We start from the raw sequence: 18,712 nt of genomic DNA, 5'->3' as shown, positions 1-18,712 counted from the left end.
GAAATTTTGCACGTTGCTTTGAGTTATTATTCATATAAGCAAACACAGAGACAGATAGTCCTCGACTTCTGATCGCAAGGGAGCACCCAATTTCTGATCCTTTAGGGGAGTTTGCCCCATTTTACGACCATCATTAAGGGAATCGCTACTGTTGTTAATCAAATGGTCGTTAAGTGAATCTGGCTCACTCATTGACTTTGCTCATCAGAAGATCTCAAAAGGGATCTGGGACCATTGTAAATACGAGTCACTTGGCCAACTGTCTGAATTTTGATCTCATGATCGCAGGGTTGGTCGTTAAGTGTGAATGGTCTTAAGTTACCTTCCGGTGTCTGTTACAACTTGGAATGGTCATAAGCAGGCTGCCGCTACATCGAGGACTACCTATAACACACTCATTAAGCAAATCTGGCTTCCCCAGACTCATTTGATCCAGAAGGTCACAAAAAATACAAGCTAGTTGCCAAAGCGTCTGGATTGGGTCACGTGACCACGGGGCGGGGATAGTCCAATGGTCGTTAAGTGTGAACTATGGTCCATGGTACGGTCACTAAATGAATCATTGCAAGTCAAGGATCCTGGCCAGGCCAATCAGCGTAGAAGGGTCTCTGGGAGATATGGGTGGGGGGGCTTCATTTGAACCTTCTGAAATTTTGAACTTGGATTTTTTGGCGGGAAACAATTGAACATTTCTATTTTGAAATTCTTTCCATTTTTTTTTGAAAAAAAATCAAACTTTTAAAAAATGAACAATAAAATTTTTAATTGGTATTGTTTTAATTGGTACGTTTTAAAGTGCTTCAAACTCTGGTAACCGGTGTTCATATTTCCTGTCTGTTTAAATTTATTTGTTATTTCATTTATCCAATTTATATTGCCGCCTATTTGCCCATGGCAAATAAATTCCTTGTGCATCCAATCACACTTGGCCAATCACCAATCAAGAATACAGGAGGTCCTCAACTTACGACCTGAAAGGAGCCCCAAAATATCCGTGGATAAGCGAGACATTCATTGAATAAGTTGTGCCTCATTTTATGACCTTTCGGGCCATAGTTCTTTGTATGTGTGTGTGTGTGTGCGTGTAAAAGTGAAATGCCCTCACGCATCATCACAAAATCTCCTGAACCGTAAAGCGTACAAACTTGCACATATGTTACTTTTGGCTTCTAGGTACTAAGAAAGGATTTTTCAAAATGACCATCAGAGCATTAGGATTTCCATTATTATTGTTATTGTTATTATTATTGTTTTGTTTATTATTGTTGTTGTTGTTATGATTAACATGCTCTGATGCTAAGGAGTTCAACTCCCCCTCCCCACCTGAAATCTCTTCCAAATGCAAAACACAAGTAGAAGAGTTTCATAGTACAGAACAGTTGAGCTAAGCCACGCCCAGGCTCCTTGCTGTTTTTTACTAACACAGCAAATAGTGTTTCAGTTTCCAAACAGCCCTCAACTCTCTCACACACTGACAGACGATAGTCAGATAAATACCAATGGATGCTGGTAGGCAGAGGCACGGGCACTGAGCTCGTGTATATATACACACAGTTTCCCCCAAAATACAACCTATTCTGAAAGTCTTAACTTTTACAGGCACACCCAATATAAGCCCTACCCCACCAAAATAAGCCCTAATTAAGATCCTGCCCACTCCAGAATGGATGGGTAAAAATTAAGCTAGGATGGGAGTAAGAGGGGAGGTGGAGCTGCCCTACTCCTTACCTTTGGACAGGTGTAGCCAGGCCTCGCACACCCCTATGCCTGCCTGGCCAGCCCACTTCTTCCGCAGCCAGTAAGGCTGGCAAAGCTTTCCCGAAGGCCTCTGGAGCGGATACCAAAGCTCCGGATCGATCCTATCCGCTACAGAGGCCTTCAGGAAAGCCTTGCCAACCACAGAAGAACTTCTGGAAGGAGGCCGGGGGCGACACGCACAAGTGAGGTTAGTCAATGGATAACATCCCCTGAAAATAAGACCTGTTGCCTTTTTGGGTGGAAAAAGAAAATATAGACAGGGCCTTCTTTTTGGGAAAACACTGTGTATATATGCGCGTGTGTGTGTGAGTGTGTGTAATGTAGCATGTGTGTGCACACGCATATATGTATATGATCATTTGGTTATATATAATTTGAAATTATATGTAAAAATATGAACGATTGATTACGCACAAACACATACACACACACAGAGCATCCTTTGCTTAAAGAGCTGAATGAACGATCAAAGGCGTGTGATACATCAGAAGCTCATGGGAAAAAAAGCATTTCTGGGCCTCACAAGGGTTTATCGCGGCAATAATATTCAGTAGTCGGAACAGCACAGGGGCAACACCGTTCTTCGGAACACACAGGGGAAACAAAGCAATGTTCTCATCATAAAAATAATTAAAACCCAGAGAGAGGGGGGAGGGGGGAGAGAGGGGGAGAGGGAGAGGGGGAGAGAGAGAAAGAGAGAGAGAGAGAAACCTTCCTCCGCACACCGCTGGTTTGCATTTTCAAGTAAACATAAAAATCAGGTTTCTTCCGATCATCGTTTTAGTTAGGACCATCCATTGGGAGGAAATCGAATCATATCCCCTTCGTCCCCCTCCAAAATATCGATCGGTCGGATCTGGGTCTTTCCCGACGTGACAAAGAAATTCACAGATTTCATTTCCGACAAAATGAGCCTCTCTCGATTTTTCGAGAGCCATCTCAAAATTGAAAAGGAAAGAAGCTTGACTCAAGCTCATCCCTCCCATGCTCCAACTGTCTTCTCCAAACGCTGCCGTGGCGAGATTCCGGTCCTCAAACAAGCCCCCTCCCTCTCCATCCTCCCCTTTTTCACCAGATTCATTTGAAGTAGCTTGCACGGGGGGCTTTTTTATTCTCCCCATTTCAAATAGCTCGCACGGGCTTCCCCAGGGTTTCAATTTCGGGAGGTTTTGGCGAGGACGGGGAGTTTTTCAACCAGGGCTTGGTGGTTCATTTTAATGCTGGCGATCAGGCCGTCTTCGTTGCCGTCAGAGCCCGTGTAAGTGATGTCCTCCCCGGCTAAGGTGGTCATGCGTCCGCCGAGGGCCTTCAGCATGGCGTTGCCGGCGCAAATGTCCCATTTCTTGATGAAGGTGACATGGATGTAGACGTCAGCTTTCTCCTGGTGCACTTCGGGCACATTGAGGAGAGATAAAACTTTATATCCTGGGCGGAAAAGAAAGCAAAATTTAAAAAAAAGAGAGAGATTAGAAATCAGAAGGAAAGTCATATTTCGGAGTGTTAGCAATAGACAGCTAGTTCTCCCATTGGAAAAGTTCACTTAATGACAGTTCAAAGGGACTGTGTTGCTGAAAAAAGGGACTTGTGACCATTTCTCACATTTATGACCGTTTCTCACACTTATGACCATCGCGGCATCCCTAGGGTCACACAACTTACACTCCGACCCTTGGCAACTGACTCATATTTACAACGGTGGCAGCGTTCTGGGGGGAGGGGGGGAAATCACACAACCCCATTCAGTGATCTTCGGCCAGCCAAAGTCAATGGGGAAAAGCCAGGTTTGCTTAATGTCCATGCGGCTAACTTAACAACTGCAAGCGATTCACTGAAAAACATTGGCCATAAAGGTCATGCATGACATGGAGCAAAAGTCACTTCAGAAATGTTTGGCTTAGCAACCTAAATTTTGGGGTCCATTGTGGGCCCATTACAACCACAACGGAGTTTCAAATGTCTGTTCTTAAGCAAGACATTTGTTAAGGGAGTTTTGTCCCGTTTTACAACCTTTCTCGCCACGGTTGTTAAGTGACTCACCCAGTTAAGTCAGCGCTGGTTAATCCTCGACTTACGGCCACCATTTGAGCCCTAAATTTAGATTGCTAATTGAGACATTTCTTAAGGGAATTCTGCCCCAGTTTAGATCCTTTCTGGGCATAGCTGTTAAGGGAATGTCCCCGCAGTCGTTCAGTGAGTAACCCGGTTGTTAAGCGAACCCTGGCTTCCCTCTTGACTTTGTTTATCCATCTGAATCTTAGTCAGGTGACCTTGGGGATGCCGCGATGATCGTTAAGGGTGAAGAAAAAGGGTCACAAGTCCCTATTTTTCCCCAGGGCCATCGTAACATTTGATTGTCACTAAACCAAACGGTTGTAAGTCCGGGACGTCCTGTAACCTGGGATATCCAGGCACTCTCAAGGGGCGAGCTGAAGGTGTGACGGACTTAATTCATCTCTCTCAGGAGCTACCCTGTTTCCCCGAAAACAAGACCCAAATGGAAAATAAGCCCTAGCACTTTTCAGGATGGTCATGATATAAGCCCTACCCTGAAAATAAGCCCCAATTAAGATTGTCAGCCAGACAGATGCATTTAGGACCATATTTCCCAAAAATGCATCTTTTGTAGCAAAAAAAATGATAACATAAGACCCAGTCTTGTTTTCGGGGAAATACGAGGTATTACAGACAGTCCTCACATTACAACCCCAAGTAAGCCCAAAATTTCCGCTGCTAAGCGAGACCTTGGCTGAGTGAGTTTTGCTCCCTTTGACAGCCTTTCGGGCGCCAGCTGGTAAGTGAATCAGATAACAGATAATCAGAGTTGGAAGGTCATCTAGTCCAACCCCCTGCCCAAGCGGGAGACCCTACACCATTTCTGACAGATGGCAGTCCAGTCTCTTCTTGAAAGCCTCCAGTGATGAAGCTCCCACAACTTCCGAGGGCAACTTCTGTTCCATGGGTGGATTGTTCTCACTGTCAGAAAGTTTCTCCTTATTTCCAGGTTGAATCTCTCCTTGATCAGTTTCTATCCTTTACTCCTTGTCTGGCCTTTGGGTGCCTTGGAAAATAGCTTGACACCCCCCTCTTCCTCCTCCCTGTGGCAGCCCCTCAAATATTGGAAGGCGGCTCTCCTGTCTCCCCTGGTCCTTCTCTTCCCTAGACTAGCCACTTTTTTCCAGGCCCATTGTTAACTTTCAACGGTCACTACCCAAACCGTTATTAAGTCAAAGAACTATCCGTATTCCTTACTAGGCCAAAATTTCAAGAGAGAGATTGGGAGTTTTCCCGAGTGTCTCACAAATTTTCCACTTGCACAAACATGACAACAACAACAACCCCGAATTCAATCACCGGCTCCGCCGGCTTTAATGATAGCGGTTTGGTTGCCGAAGCTCTGCCATGCCATCTGCTTGACTTGCCCTTCGTGGGATCGCGAGACGATGATGGTCGGTGTCCGTTCGTTGTAGGAAGAGCGGGGTTGAATGTTGGAGCCGCCATTGACCATTGCCCAAGCTGGAAAACGGCAAATCATCAGTGGAGGGTGTTGGTTATCATGGCTTTCAAATGAGATATCTATATCTATAAATCTATTTATATCTATGTATATATTCTATATATCTATATATTATCTAAATATCTACATCCATATATCTATAAATCTATATCCATATCGCTACATTTATATTACATAAATATCTATTCTATATCTCTCTATAAATCTTATATCTATCTACTCTATTATGTAAAGATCTATATATCTATATCAATCTATATATTATCTAAATATTTATATTTCTGTCTCTACCTATAAATCTATCTATATTATCTAAATATCTACCCATCTACTTATCTGCCTACCAGAAATCCATCCAGCTCAGAGAGCATCAAAGACCAAAAAGTCATTTTCCTCTTCCTCTTCCTCCCCCCGCTTCCTTCCCCATTTCTCAAACCCCTCTCCCTTCTAACACTGATGGGTGTTACCTAGTTTGGTCATGAAATGTCTGCAAGAAAACAAGAGCATCAAGGACCCCCAATCCTCCCCCGCCACAAATCCCTTCCCTTCTAGCGCTGATGATGTTCCTGTCAGGGATGCCCTAATTAATTCATGAGCCTCGAGGCAAGTTTCAAAAGAAATCCAATTATTTATTAGGAGCAACATGTCAGCACTTTTCCCATGTGGAGTTGGCTCTGACCTACATAATTTACTGCCCACCTATGACCCTGTTTCCCTCCTCCTCCCCCAGGGTGTGTCATAAATCACATTCTCCAACCGAAGCACTTTCCCTGGGCTGTAGAAAACATGCCTCTCCAGCTGCCTCTAGTGACCCAGGATACAATCTGGAGAAAGGTATGCATGGAATGGGCTTCTGGTCATAGCAACCTAATTGCTCCATTAGTTCTCACCACCCACCCACCCCGCCTTCTTATGGCAACTCGAGAGCAAGCTTTACAAGTTGATAGTTCCCTAGTTGGGTCATGAACCATCTGCAAGAAAACCACCCAGCTCCGAGGGCCCCAAAGACCCTGCAGTCTTCCTTATTCTTCCCCTCTTTCTCAACTTCCACCCTTTCTTCCTCCTCCTCCTCTTTCTCATCTATTCCCTTCCAGCACTGATGCTGTTCCCTAGTTGAAACATCTGCAAGAAAGCTACGCCGCTCAGGAACCACCGAGGACCCCCTCCCCCCCCCAGTCTTCCTCCTCCTCCATTCTGCAAACCCCATTCCCTTCTCTCACTGAGGATGTTACCTCTTTGGGTCCTGAAACGTCTGCAAAGAGAGCAAGCAGCAAGGACCACACAGTTCAACCCTGAGCTGCAAATCTTCTCTTTGATTGTTTGTTCAACTAGCAGCCTGCACAATATCCAAGCGTGTTTAATAAAGCAGGTTCTGGATTATACCCCACTGGGGTGTTTTTTTAACACTTTTGAAACTGGGAATTGAGCTCCGTGTGTCTTGCCAAGATGGAGGAGGCCCCGCTGTGTTGAAAGAACCAACCTGCTTACTGTCCCAAAGGTCCTTTTCTGAGAAGGCCACTAGACGGTCTTATATTTTTGTCTTCAAGGACATTTCGCTTCTCATCCAAGATGTCAAAGTAGTAAAACATTTCTATGCCTGTTTTCGAGTTGCCATAAGTGGGGTGGGGGAGGGGGTGGGGAATTTGAAGGAGCCATACGGCAATTTAAAACCAGAAGTACATTCCACGCTTATCTTACAAAGATTATAGCCTAAGCTACCAGATCTTCTGCTCACGAAAATCCTTCATTGGCGAATGTGATTGATGACACCTAGCCATTCATTGGAGAATCTAATTTATGACACACCCAGGGGGAAGAGAGGGAAACAGGGTCACAGGTGACTGTCAATTACGTAGGCCAGAGTTGGCTTCATTTAGGTGACTGCCGGCATGTTGCTCCTAATAAATCTTTTGAATTCTTCTGAAGCTTGGCTCGAGGTTCATGAATTAATTAGGGTAATTGTGGGAACTCTGACACTAGAAGCGTCTTCAGTTCTGACCAGATGAGACAGTGAAATGTCCTCAAAGGAAAAAAAAAAAAAAAAAAGCACCTTTGGGACAACTATGACCTGGGTGACAGAAAATCTGTACAGACTTTTTAGCTGTCCAAATTGGGATGAAGACCCCTTGGAATGGTGAGAGAGGAAGAATAGAGAAAAAGAAATTGGAGACTACAGGAACCATTCGAACTGTGTTTCCCCGAAAATAAGACCTTTCTAGCATTGAAGATGTTCCCTAGTTGGGTCATGAAATGTCTGCAAAACAACCACCCAGCTCAGAGAGCACCAAGGACCCCACAGTCATTCTCCCCCTCCCCTTCTGACTTGGGAGTCTGCTTCAGCCTCCTGGGGCAGGGCTTTGGGCGAAGGCTGGAGAGAAGCGCCACTGGTGGCGAAGAGCTAGACCGCCTTGTTCCAGTGGGACTGCAACATGGCCTGGAACCGGCTGACCATCTCAGCCCACTGAAGAACCTCCAGGCGCCAGTACCTGGCCTTGCACTCCTGCATGTCTGCTTGGAAAGCCAAGGCTTGTAATCCTCAGTGAGGTGCTTCTGCTAAGCCTCCTTCTCAGTCAGATCCAATTTGAACTGAGCCGGCTGTTTGGCCAACTCTTTCTCATGAGGGCTGCTTAGCTCCTACAGCTGCTTCGTGTTGGGGCCCTAAGGAGCCCAGACGGGCAGGTGAGGAGAGGCTGGAAGGGGAGGGGCCAGTAGAGGACAGTGAGGCGCCCTTAACATGAGGGACATCGAGTTAGTCACACCCACCCAGCTGGTCATTAGGTAGATCATATTACTGTTTCCCCGAAAATACGACCCACCCTGAAAGTAAGTCCTAGCTTGATTTTTACATGTGTTCCCAATGTAAGTCCTACCTCCAAAATAAGCCCTAATTAAGATCCCACTCGCTCCGGAGTGGACAGGTAAAAATTAAGCTAGGGTGGGGATGGAGAGGTGATTGGAGCTGTCCTACTATTTGCCTTTGGACACTTGTAGCCTGGCTGGCCCATTTCTTCTGCAGCCAGCAAGGCCGGCAAGGCTTTCCTGAAGGCCTCAGGAGCTGATCACAAAGCTCAATCCTATAGGCTGCAGAGGCCTTCAGGAAAGCCTTGCTGGCCATAGCAGAAGGAGTTCCTAAAGGCCCCTGACAGCGAAAAGGAGGCCGGGGGGGAGGGCAACGTGCACAAGTGAGGTTAGTCAGTGGATGACATCCCCCACAAATAAAACCTGGTGCCTTTTTTGGTGGCAAACACAGTAGTGGTCCACAAGATTTAAAATTATGAATTTAGTAGTCCCTAAAGTCCGAAAGGTTGGTGACCCCTGACCTGGATGATGGAAAATCTCTTACAGACTTTTAAGCCACTTACCGGTATATCCAGAAAATGGCTTATGAATGACGCCGACGACTGGTTTCCCATCCACCGCCGCGCACACCATCGTGGTGACGTACTGGGAAAGATTCTCTGGAGGGGAAGCAGAGAAAAAAACCCTTTGCGTCACATGTCCGTGCAAAAACAAAGCGAGCGTAAAAACAAACACACAAACAAAACAAAAAATTACAGCAAGTCCTCGGCTTACCACGGTTCCGACTTAGTGACTGTTTGAAGTTTGCCACAGCCCTGATTAAAAAGCGACCCAGGACCGGTTGTTCGACCGTACAACGTCCCTGTGGTCGCACGAGCAAAATTCAGAGGCTCTTTAGGACGGTTGCAATATCGTGTGTGTGTGTGTGTGTGTGTGTGTGTGTGTGTGGTATGATCCCCTTTTGCGACCTTCTGACAAGGCAAATTCACTGAACAACCACGTGACTAACAGAACATCTACAGGAAAGTCCCCCCATGGATTGTTTATAACAGAATAGAGTTTATAATAGCATAGAGAGAAAAATCTCCTTAATAGAAAAATCAAAAAGAAGTTTTGTTGATGGGAGTCCAAATACAACAGAAGAAAGAGATAAAAGGTGCTCAGAAAGGGAAGATTAGTAGGTACAAAAAGAGAGAGAGAGAGAGATACAAGACTCCAAGAGAGAGATAAAAGGTTGATTTTTAAAAAAATCAAGAAATGATGGAATTTCAAAAAGATCGAAAGATGGATGAGAAAATATTTCAATAAAATGGGAATATATAGACAGGGGAACCAGTTGTATATACATTAATAGAAAATATAATTTAATAACATAATCTAAATAAGTGAAGACTGTATATGGGAATTAGGATTAGGTAATTAAACTGTATTATTATTTAATAATGTGTTATATATTATGGATTTAAAATAATCAAGGACTAGAATTGTGTGGGATTTTGAGATACTCTCTCGGGATTGACTAAACATTAATATTTAGTGTTATTATTAACCTTACACATTTGGAATATTGAAGCGATGGTTGAACTATGAATAATTCTTAGAAAATATTAATAATAGTATTTAGGGATTATAAATACAAGGCACAAAGAAATGTTCTTTATATTTAAATGAATTAATGGGAAAATAAGGATTTGATTATGAAAAGAGATCAGTTCTGTTGAAGTTGTGGAAATTGGAAGATTAGAACTACATATACCAATCTGTATTATTCTTGTTATTGTTGCCTAAAAAAGAATTGACCCAGTTAATGCAAGGTTCAAAAAATATGCATGACATAAGACATAAGACATAAGAATTTATTTGTCATTACACTCGCAAGCGGGTGCAACGAAATGAGGTGCTCTTCCACAAAGTAAAAACTGGACAAACACCACTAAAAAGAAAAAAATTAAACTAAACACAACCAACCATACAATCATCTCTATGCAATTTAAAAAATGTAAATACCCCATTTCTCTCAGCCATTTAAATTCCACAAAAATCTTATGACCCCGCATTCAAACTCAAAACTGCACTTGGATAAAAACTGTTCTTAAATCTGGTCGTCCTTGTTCTTAATACCCTAAATCTCCTTCTCGATGGTAATAGTTCAAAGAGCTGATGTCCCGGATGAGAGGAGTCATTCAATATATTAAGTATCTTCCTCTTACGTCTATTCCTATACAGTTCTTCCAAAGAGGGAGTGAGCAGCCAATGATGTTTTGGGCCGCCTTGATCACCCTCTGAATTGCCTTTTTCTCTGCCACTGTGCAGCTCGAGAACCATACACAGAGACAGTAGGATAATATACTCTCAATTGAACTCCGATAGAAGGTAGTCAATAGACTCTCAGCCAGTTGTTGTTTCCTAAGAATCCTTAGTAAATACAACCGTTGTTGTGCCTTCTTAATTAAAGCAGCGGTGTTTGCACTCCAGGTCAAGTCATTTGTAATGATGGTCCCGAGAAACTTACATTCAACCACCTGTTCCACACGAGCTCCTCTATATACAGTGGCTGAATGTCTGCTCTTTTTTTCCTATAGTCCACTATAACCTCCTTGGTCTTCTTAATATTAAATAGAAGATTATTATTTTTGCACCAGCGGATAGCTGTAATACCTCATCCCGATATGCAGACTCATCATCCCCAGAAATAAGTCCTACAAGCGTAGTATCGTCTGCAAATTTCATTATCCTATTGTTGGGATGTTTATTTGTGCAATCAGATGAATAGATGGAGAACAGTAGTGGACTAAGGACACAACCTTGTGGAGTGCCAATGCTAAGTGTCTTGACAGTAGAAATATAATCATTCAGTTTAACTCTTTGTGGACGATTTGTTAAAAGTCCAATATCCATAAACAAATAGAATCTGGAAAATCTAGATCTTTGAGCTTGGCTATTAATCTGTGCGGTATGATGGTATTGAAAGCAGAACTAAAATCTGCGAACAACATTCTTACATAATTCCCCGGTGTTTCCAAATGGGATAAGGCCATGTGAAGCACAGTAATAATTGCATCCTCGGTTGATCTATTTTCTTTGTAAGCAAACTGAAGCCCATCAAAGGAATTGGGAAGGCAGGAGATAATATAATTTCAACTAGCTGCTCAAAGCACTTCATTAAGATGGAAGTTAGTGCCACCGCCTATAGTCGCCGGACCATTTGTGGGCAACTTTTTAGGCAGTGGAACGATGGTGGAAGCCTTGAGACAAACAGGAACCACACATTGTGTCAAGGATCGATTAAAATTTCGGTCCATACCCCAGCTAACTGATCAGCACAGTCTTTTACCACCCGACCAGGAATTAAGTCAGGCCCAGCTGACTTTCTGGAATTAACCGCCTTCATTTTCTGCCTCACATCCTGCTCATTCACAATGAAGGGGAGGCTCTGCTGAGTAGATGATGGCAAAGGGACAGTTTCAGTTTGATGGATCTCAAATCGAGCAAAAAGTTGTTCAGCTCCTCAACCACCGCCGCACTACCATCCAAAGAGACCTTTTTTGCTTTATAGTTCGTTAGTTGTTGAACCCCCTGCCAAACCTGCCTCATGTTATTACTGAGAAAGCAATCTTCAATTCTCCTCTTATATTCGGCCTTAGCTTGCTTAATGCCTCTCCTCAAGTTCGTTCTTGCAGCACTATAATCTAGATCATTCCCAGACTTAAAAGCCTTATTTCTTGCGTACAACAAGCGTCTAACCTTCCCGGTCATCCAAGGTTTTTGATTAGGATAAACCCGGATTCGTTTATCCACCGTGACAGTATCAATACAGTGTGCCATATACCCTAACACCGCAGCCGTGTGATTGTCGAGATCAGGATGATCAAAAACTTCCCAGTTTGTCTGTTCGAAGCAGTCCTTTAGCTGCTCCATTGCTCCCTCTGGCCAGCTTTTCACCATCTTGACTACCGACCCTGCCTGTTTTCTCAGAGGAATATACTCCGGGGCTAAAAGCAGGGACAAGTGATCCGACTGGCCCAGATGTGGTAATTGTAATACCCTGTATCCATTTGCAATATTCGTGTAGACCTTATCCAAGGTGTTCGACCCCCTAGTGGCACACCTTATATGTTGATAGAATTTAGGGAGGACCACACGAAGATCCACATGATTAAAATCTCCTGCAATAATGTATACAGCATCTGGAAATTTGCTTTGCAAGTTGCCAATTTCATCACCCAGGAAGCCCAGAGCCAAATCTACATTTGCATCCGGCGGAATGTAAACAGCAAGAATAATAACAATGCTGAATTCCCGTGGAAGATAGAAGGGTCTGCATCTAACAGACAGATATTCCAGCTCCAAAGAGCAGTGACGTGTTATAACCTCTGAGTTTGTACACCAAGTCTCTTTAACAAACATACACACTCCACCTCCTCTGCACTTCCCCACATTTCTGTCTCTGTCCAGACGATGTAATAAAAAACCGTCCATCTCAATAACAATGTCCGGAATAGTGGGGTTCAACCAGGTTTCGGTGATTAACAACACACAACAGCTTTTCACGAACTTACTTGAAGAGACCTGTAACCTTAAATCATCCATCTTGTTTGCCACGGATCTAGCATTAGTCAGAAAGAGACTTGGGAGCGGTAGCCGCTTCGTTTGTTTTTGCAGCCTGTATAAAACACCAGCCCTGCAGCCTCTTTTCTTCCCCCTCTCCCTTCGTCTTCTCTTCCTTCTCACCCTCTCTCTCATCGGAGCCACAATCCACGGAGAGCCAGGGAGCCTTGCAATCTCTGACGGTATGTTATGTTTCCAAACAAACTTAGCTGTTATCTCTTGTTTGCTTTGTAGTCCGATCTTCACAAGCTCACAATTGCTGTAGAGTATGTTCACCCCGCAGGAGGTATTCACAATACAAGATAATCCACACAAAAACATCCATAAAAAACACCAAGTCGAAGAGCACTGAGCTGCAGCATGTGAATGCGCGGCCATCTTAGCACGAATTTTCAAAAAATATGCATGTTTATAATAATAAAAAAACCTTACTGGATTGTTATTTTACTATAGTTATTTTACTATACTATAGAGCAGGGGTCTCAAACTCGTGGCCAGCAACAATTGTGCCCGCAGGACGATATCCTGTGGCCCCCACCGTGATATGAAAGTATAATATTAGTGCAGCCGCAGGGGGAATGGACCTCTGAAGGAAGTCCCGCCTGCCGCTCCTCGTCGTGGCTTCTTCTCCACCCTGAACTTTAACAAGTCCAAGTACAGGTCCAGACTTACTGATGATCATCTTCAAGCCATACTGAGGGTGTCAAGTGCCTCCTCTCTCAAGCCAAATGTGGCTCAGATATGTGAGAGGAAGCGTTGTCAAGTCTCTGGCAGCAAGGAGTAAGCTGGAGAAGCCATGTTCTGAGGAATTGTTCATGATCTTCATTCAATGTTCCATTCATGTGTTCAGGACAGTTCATGTATTGGAGAAATCATTAACTGTTGATGACATTTGAGGATATTTTTCTAACAACGTTTTTTGTGGAATCCCTTATGCGGCCCAGCCTCTGCCTCCAGCGGCCCCCAGGTAAATTGAGTTTGAGACCCCTGCTATAGAGGAATTGACAGACTGGATTTTATCGTAAATTTGCTCTGAAATTAGTTACTCTAGAATTTTTAATTGGAGATTCACCGAATGTTTTTATTTTTTCTGGTCTCTGGTCTAAGACAGTAATAAACTGAAATGCATGTACCATGTTTCTCATATAATAAGGCCGGGTCTTATTTTTTTTTGAGCCCCGAAAAAATGGCTAGGCCATCTTTTCGGGGGTGACTTAATTTCCCCCCCCCCTTGCATCTTCGGGCGGGCGGCGACGGCTTGGATGTTGACCTCGGTGTTGGTGGGGCACTTCGTATTGGGGTCAACGCAGGCAGCACCATATCCGGGTGCGCAACAAAAGTACTTCCTAACGGCAAGCCCCCTCCATAATTCCCCCCCATTTCGCATGTTTTAATATAGGCCTTAATTTGGAGGGAGGGGCTTAATTTCATTTCATGCCTATAAAACATGCTGGGACTTCCTATTGGGGGAGGCCGTATTGTTGGAGAAACAGGGTATGTATGTGTATATATTCACTTAATGACCATGTGACTCACTTCACAACTACAGGGATTCACTTAAAAAATAACCTATCTGGCCAGGGAGATAATCAAACAGGGCAAAATTCACTTGGTCGTTATGTGGCTTGGCAACAGAGGGTTTTGGAATTTGAACGTCTTTTTTCTTTGTTATGATGGATAATCTTTAATGTTTTGATGTATAGTGTTTTTCATTATTATTGATAATGTTTAATGGATGGATATAGATATATAGGTAAAGATAGACATGATAAATAGATAAGTGAATAATATTTAGATGATAAATGGTAGATGATGGATAAGTAAATAATATTTAGAATATAAGTGATAGACATTATAGAGACGTAAATAGTATTTAGATGATAAAAGACAGACATGATATTTAGAAGATAAATATAATATAGACATGATAAAATAGATAAGTAAATAATATTGAGAATATAGAGATAGATTAGAGAGATAATACAGACATCATAGATAAGTAAATAATATTTAGATGATAAATGATAGACGTCAAAGATAAGCAAATATTTAGAAGATAAGTGATACAGAAATTATAGAGAAGTAAATAGTATTTAGATAAGTAAATATTTAATGATAAATGATAGACAGACATGATAGATAATATTTAGAAGATAGATATAGATAGATAGATAAAAGAGAAAGAGACATGATAGAAATATTATTCTCAGAGTTGGTCATTGTTACCTGTGTATTCCTGAGTTGCATCCAAAGGATCGATCCACATGGTGATGCTCTCGGCTGGAACCAACTTCGGCTGGACCTGCCTCGCAATATCATCAGGAATGATGCGGTCCCAGGCGATGATCTCTGGGTTGTTTTCATCCACGTGTTCTTCGCTGTTGATCTAAAGGGAAAGAAAGGGAAAGGGACGCATCGACCATCATGAAATCCACGCAGGCACGCTGAGAACAGTTAGGTACCTCATGGTTGAATTGGGATGCTCTCTTAAGCCTCCGAGTGGGCTTGTGGACCTTTTATTACTGAGGAACGTTGTCAATGGTAGAAGGGAGTGGGGTTTGCGGAAAGGAGGAAGAGAAGGAGGAGGAGGAAGATTCATTGCTCTCTGAACTTGATGGTTTTCTTGCAGACGTTTCATGACCCAACTAGAGAACAGCATCAGTGCTAGAAAGGAGGAGGAGGAGGAGAGAGAGGAAGAACAAGGAAGATTGTAGGGTCCTTGGTGCTCTGAGCTTGGTGGTTTCCTTGCAGATGTTCATGACCCAACTAGGTAACATATTCAGTGCTAGAAGAGAGTGGCGTTTGTGGAGAGGAAGAGGAGGAGGAGAATGCGACGATGACTGTGGGGCCCTTGATGCTCTCTGAGCTTGATAGTTTCCTTGCAGACATTTTATGACCCAACTACACAGTGTCATCAATGCTAAAAAAGAGGGGATTTGCTCTGCTTATATAGTCCCTTCCAGCACTGACAATATTCCCCAGGTGAGCCAAACAAAACATCCAAGTTCACAGAGCACCATGGACCCCACAGTCCTCCTCCTCCTTCCCTCCTCACTCTTCTGATGATATTCCCTAGTTGGGTCATGAGACGTCTGCAAGAAAGACACCCAGCTCGGGGAGCACCAAAGACCCTACAGTCAGTCAGTCAGTCAGTCAGTCAGTCGTCCTTTCCTTCCTTCCTCCCTCCCTCCCTCCCTCCCTGATGATGTTCCCTAGTTGGGTCATGAGATGTCTGCAAGAAAACCTCCCAGCTAATAGAGGACACCCCACCCCATTCCCTCCTCCTCTTCCTCTCCATTCTAGCACTGATCATATTCCCTAGTTGGGTCACGAAACATCTTCAAAAAAACAGCCAAGCTCAGAGATCAGCGAGGACTCCACAATCCATAATGCATTTCCTTCTTAACAACATCCCAGAATATAATGTCACAAACATTACCCAACAGCTTCAACATGAAACCAATAAGGCTTCCCATTGAAACGCTATTTTTGCTCCCTTTTACAGCTGGTGCCAAATTCTGTACAGGTAGTCCTCAACTTACAATTGTTCATTTAGTGACCATTCCAAGTTGCGACGCTGAAAACCGTGACTTATGAGCATGATTTGCACTCACGACAGTTGCAGCATCCCGTCCTTTCCGTTTGGAGGCTTGGCAGCTGACTCATACTTATGACAGCCGCAGCGTCCCAGGATCATGTCATTTCCCATTTTCCGACCTGGGTTGAAACCCAGATTCACTTAAAACTGGGCAACTTTTATTGATGACAGGTAGTCCTTGAGTTAGATAGTTCATTTAGTGGCCATTCCAAAATTACAGCAGCCGTGTGTTTCAGAGTTATGACATTTGCAGCCCGCCCCTAATTGCGTCCTCGAAATTCCGATGCTTGGCCACCACTTTATACTTGTGACCATGGCTGCATCCGACAAGCAACGGCAAGGGAGAAGCCAGATTCATTTGAACAATTGCGATGATTCACTTAACAATGGTGGCAAGAAAGGATGGAGCTCATTTAACCGATGTCTCGCGCTTTATCGGGGGCTCCATTACAGTCGTAAGTCAAGGACTGCCTGTAGAACGATTCGCTCAACCAACGTGGCAAGAAAATCCATCAACTGATTGAAAGTTGGGAATGGTGCAGTGGCCTAGAGGTGGAGCCCTTGCCTCACAATCCAAAGGCTGTGAGTTCAATCCTAAGTAGAGGCAGATATTTCTCTCTCTCTCTCTCAGCACAATGGGAATATATCTGCTGAACAAAACTTCGCCCTAGCCACAGGAAGGGAGGGCATCTGGCCATTCAAACACTCTGCTAGCACCATTCAGTTGCCCAGACTCCACCCCGCAAGGCATTATGCGGTCGTTAAAATATGAAGATGACGGTCATAAGTTGAGGACTAGCTATGTTTTCACAATGCTCCCTTTTAGGAAACTTGCCGGATCGGCCTGGTGTTGCTTCACTTTGGGATTGAATGAAAGACACCTGACATTAGCGCAATATGTGGCAACAGGCAGGTTACAACAGGGTGCAACTTCTGCTTTTCCCTGGCCCCATCCCAGGTTGCAGTTGTACTGCACAAACCGGGACACTGTTGTGTAAGCTTTTCAACAGGAAGTGAGACCGCACCTTCAATGTTGATTGAAATTCATCCCTCCTGTTTCTAATCGGGCAACCAGCTGGCTGGGAATCATGGGAGTTGAACCGCACCAGGCTTTTCCTCACATGCATGGCTGGCTGGGAATCATGGGAGCTGAACCTCACCTGGCTTCCCCTTGCACGGCTGGCTGGCTGGCTGGGAATCATGGGAGCTGAACCCCACCTGGCTTTTCCTCACATGCATGGCTGGCTGGGAATCATGGGAGTTTGAACCCCACCCCCACTTAAAGCATGGCTGGAGAATCCTGGATGGGGATTCTGGGCCTTGTAGTCCACCCAGCTTCCCCTCTGCGTTGCTTGAGTCTCCCTCCCCCGCCCCTTTGCCCAACCCGGCGCCTACGGGCGCTCTCATCTCCCAGACACCCCAACACCACCACAAGGAGGCGGCGGATAATGGGCTTTGGCGTCCTCCCCTCACCTGGACGTCGGGGAAGGCGGCCTTGAGGAGGAAATACATCTTGCGGTTGGAGAGCAGGTCGCCGCTGGTCATCTTCTCCTCGGCCCCTTCGCGGGTCTTTCCTTTCACCAGGGGTGCAGCGCGTTGTCCTCGCGGACTCGACGCACCTCGGCCCCGCCGCGGACCGCCGCCGCCACTGAAGCGGCCAGCAACTCCCGCAAGTCCACCAAGCCGTCGCTGCCGACGCCGCCGGCCAGCGCATGAGGCCCGCCCAAGAGGAAGGAGGCGAAGCGGCCGGCTAGGAAGCCCGAGTAGAGGTGGTAGAGCACAGCCAGGCCGAGCAGGCAAAAGACGGCCACCCCGAGCGGGGAAAGCCGAATCCCCATCGGCGCCATGGCCGCCTTTTTTTCCTACTTTACCTCAGAGCGGAGCCATGACGCCTCAGGGGCGGCGCGGAGCCTGCACTTCCGGCACCGGACGTCATTTCCGGTCCCCTTCCTGCCGCCGTTTCCCCTCAGCGCGGGGAGGGGAACAGGGTGCCTCAGGGGTAGGCGCGGAGCCTGCATTTCCGGCGCCGCGATGTCACTTTCGGTCCTCTTCCCTCCGCCGCTGAGGTTTTCCCAGGGCTTCTCAGGGGCAGGCGCGGGGCCTACACTTCCGGCTTACGCAGGCACCCCACACGCAACTTCCGGTCGTTTTCTCAACGCCGCTGAGGTGTCCCAGTGATGCAAGGGTGTCGGACCCTGCGTTTTCCCCCAGTGCTGGATGGGACCGGGGTGGGGCCAGAGCGCGTCAGGGCCGGCGGAGCGCGGCCTGCGTTTCCGGTGCATGCGCAACTTCCGCTCCACCTCGCGCAGCCTCAGATGGGCCGCCCGCGAGTGACGTCACGCGGGAGCGCCTTTTCTCTCCCCTTCCTTTTCCTCCTTCCACGAATGCGCATGGGTTCGAAGAATCATAGAGTGAGAGTGAACAGGGAGAGAGCG

At 45.3% G+C, this 18,712-nt stretch overlaps 1 protein-coding gene across 1 annotated transcript; it reads right to left on the bottom strand.

Annotated features, from left to right (window-relative positions):
• Positions 1-2,267: 2,267 nt before the first annotated feature.
• On the bottom strand, positions 2,268-18,198 carry BPNT2 (3'(2'), 5'-bisphosphate nucleotidase 2). Its single transcript, XM_026689029.2, is given in 6 exon segments — positions 2,268-3,183; positions 5,110-5,271; positions 8,635-8,730; positions 14,906-15,065; positions 17,751-17,863; positions 17,866-18,198. Coding segments are annotated over 6 exon segments (1,062 nt in total). The 5' UTR covers positions 18,125-18,198; the 3' UTR covers positions 2,268-2,911.
• Between the last annotated feature and the right edge of the window lie 514 nt (positions 18,199-18,712).

This window comes from Notechis scutatus, chromosome Z, assembly GCF_049901735.1.
Source record: "Notechis scutatus isolate UNSWTSFEM ecotype Mainland chromosome Z, rNotScu1.2, whole genome shotgun sequence".
Classification (NCBI taxonomy): Eukaryota; Metazoa; Chordata; class Lepidosauria; order Squamata; family Elapidae; genus Notechis; species Notechis scutatus.
Note: the sequence above shows the minus strand (reverse complement) of the source record. Positions and strands in the feature narration are given on the sequence as shown.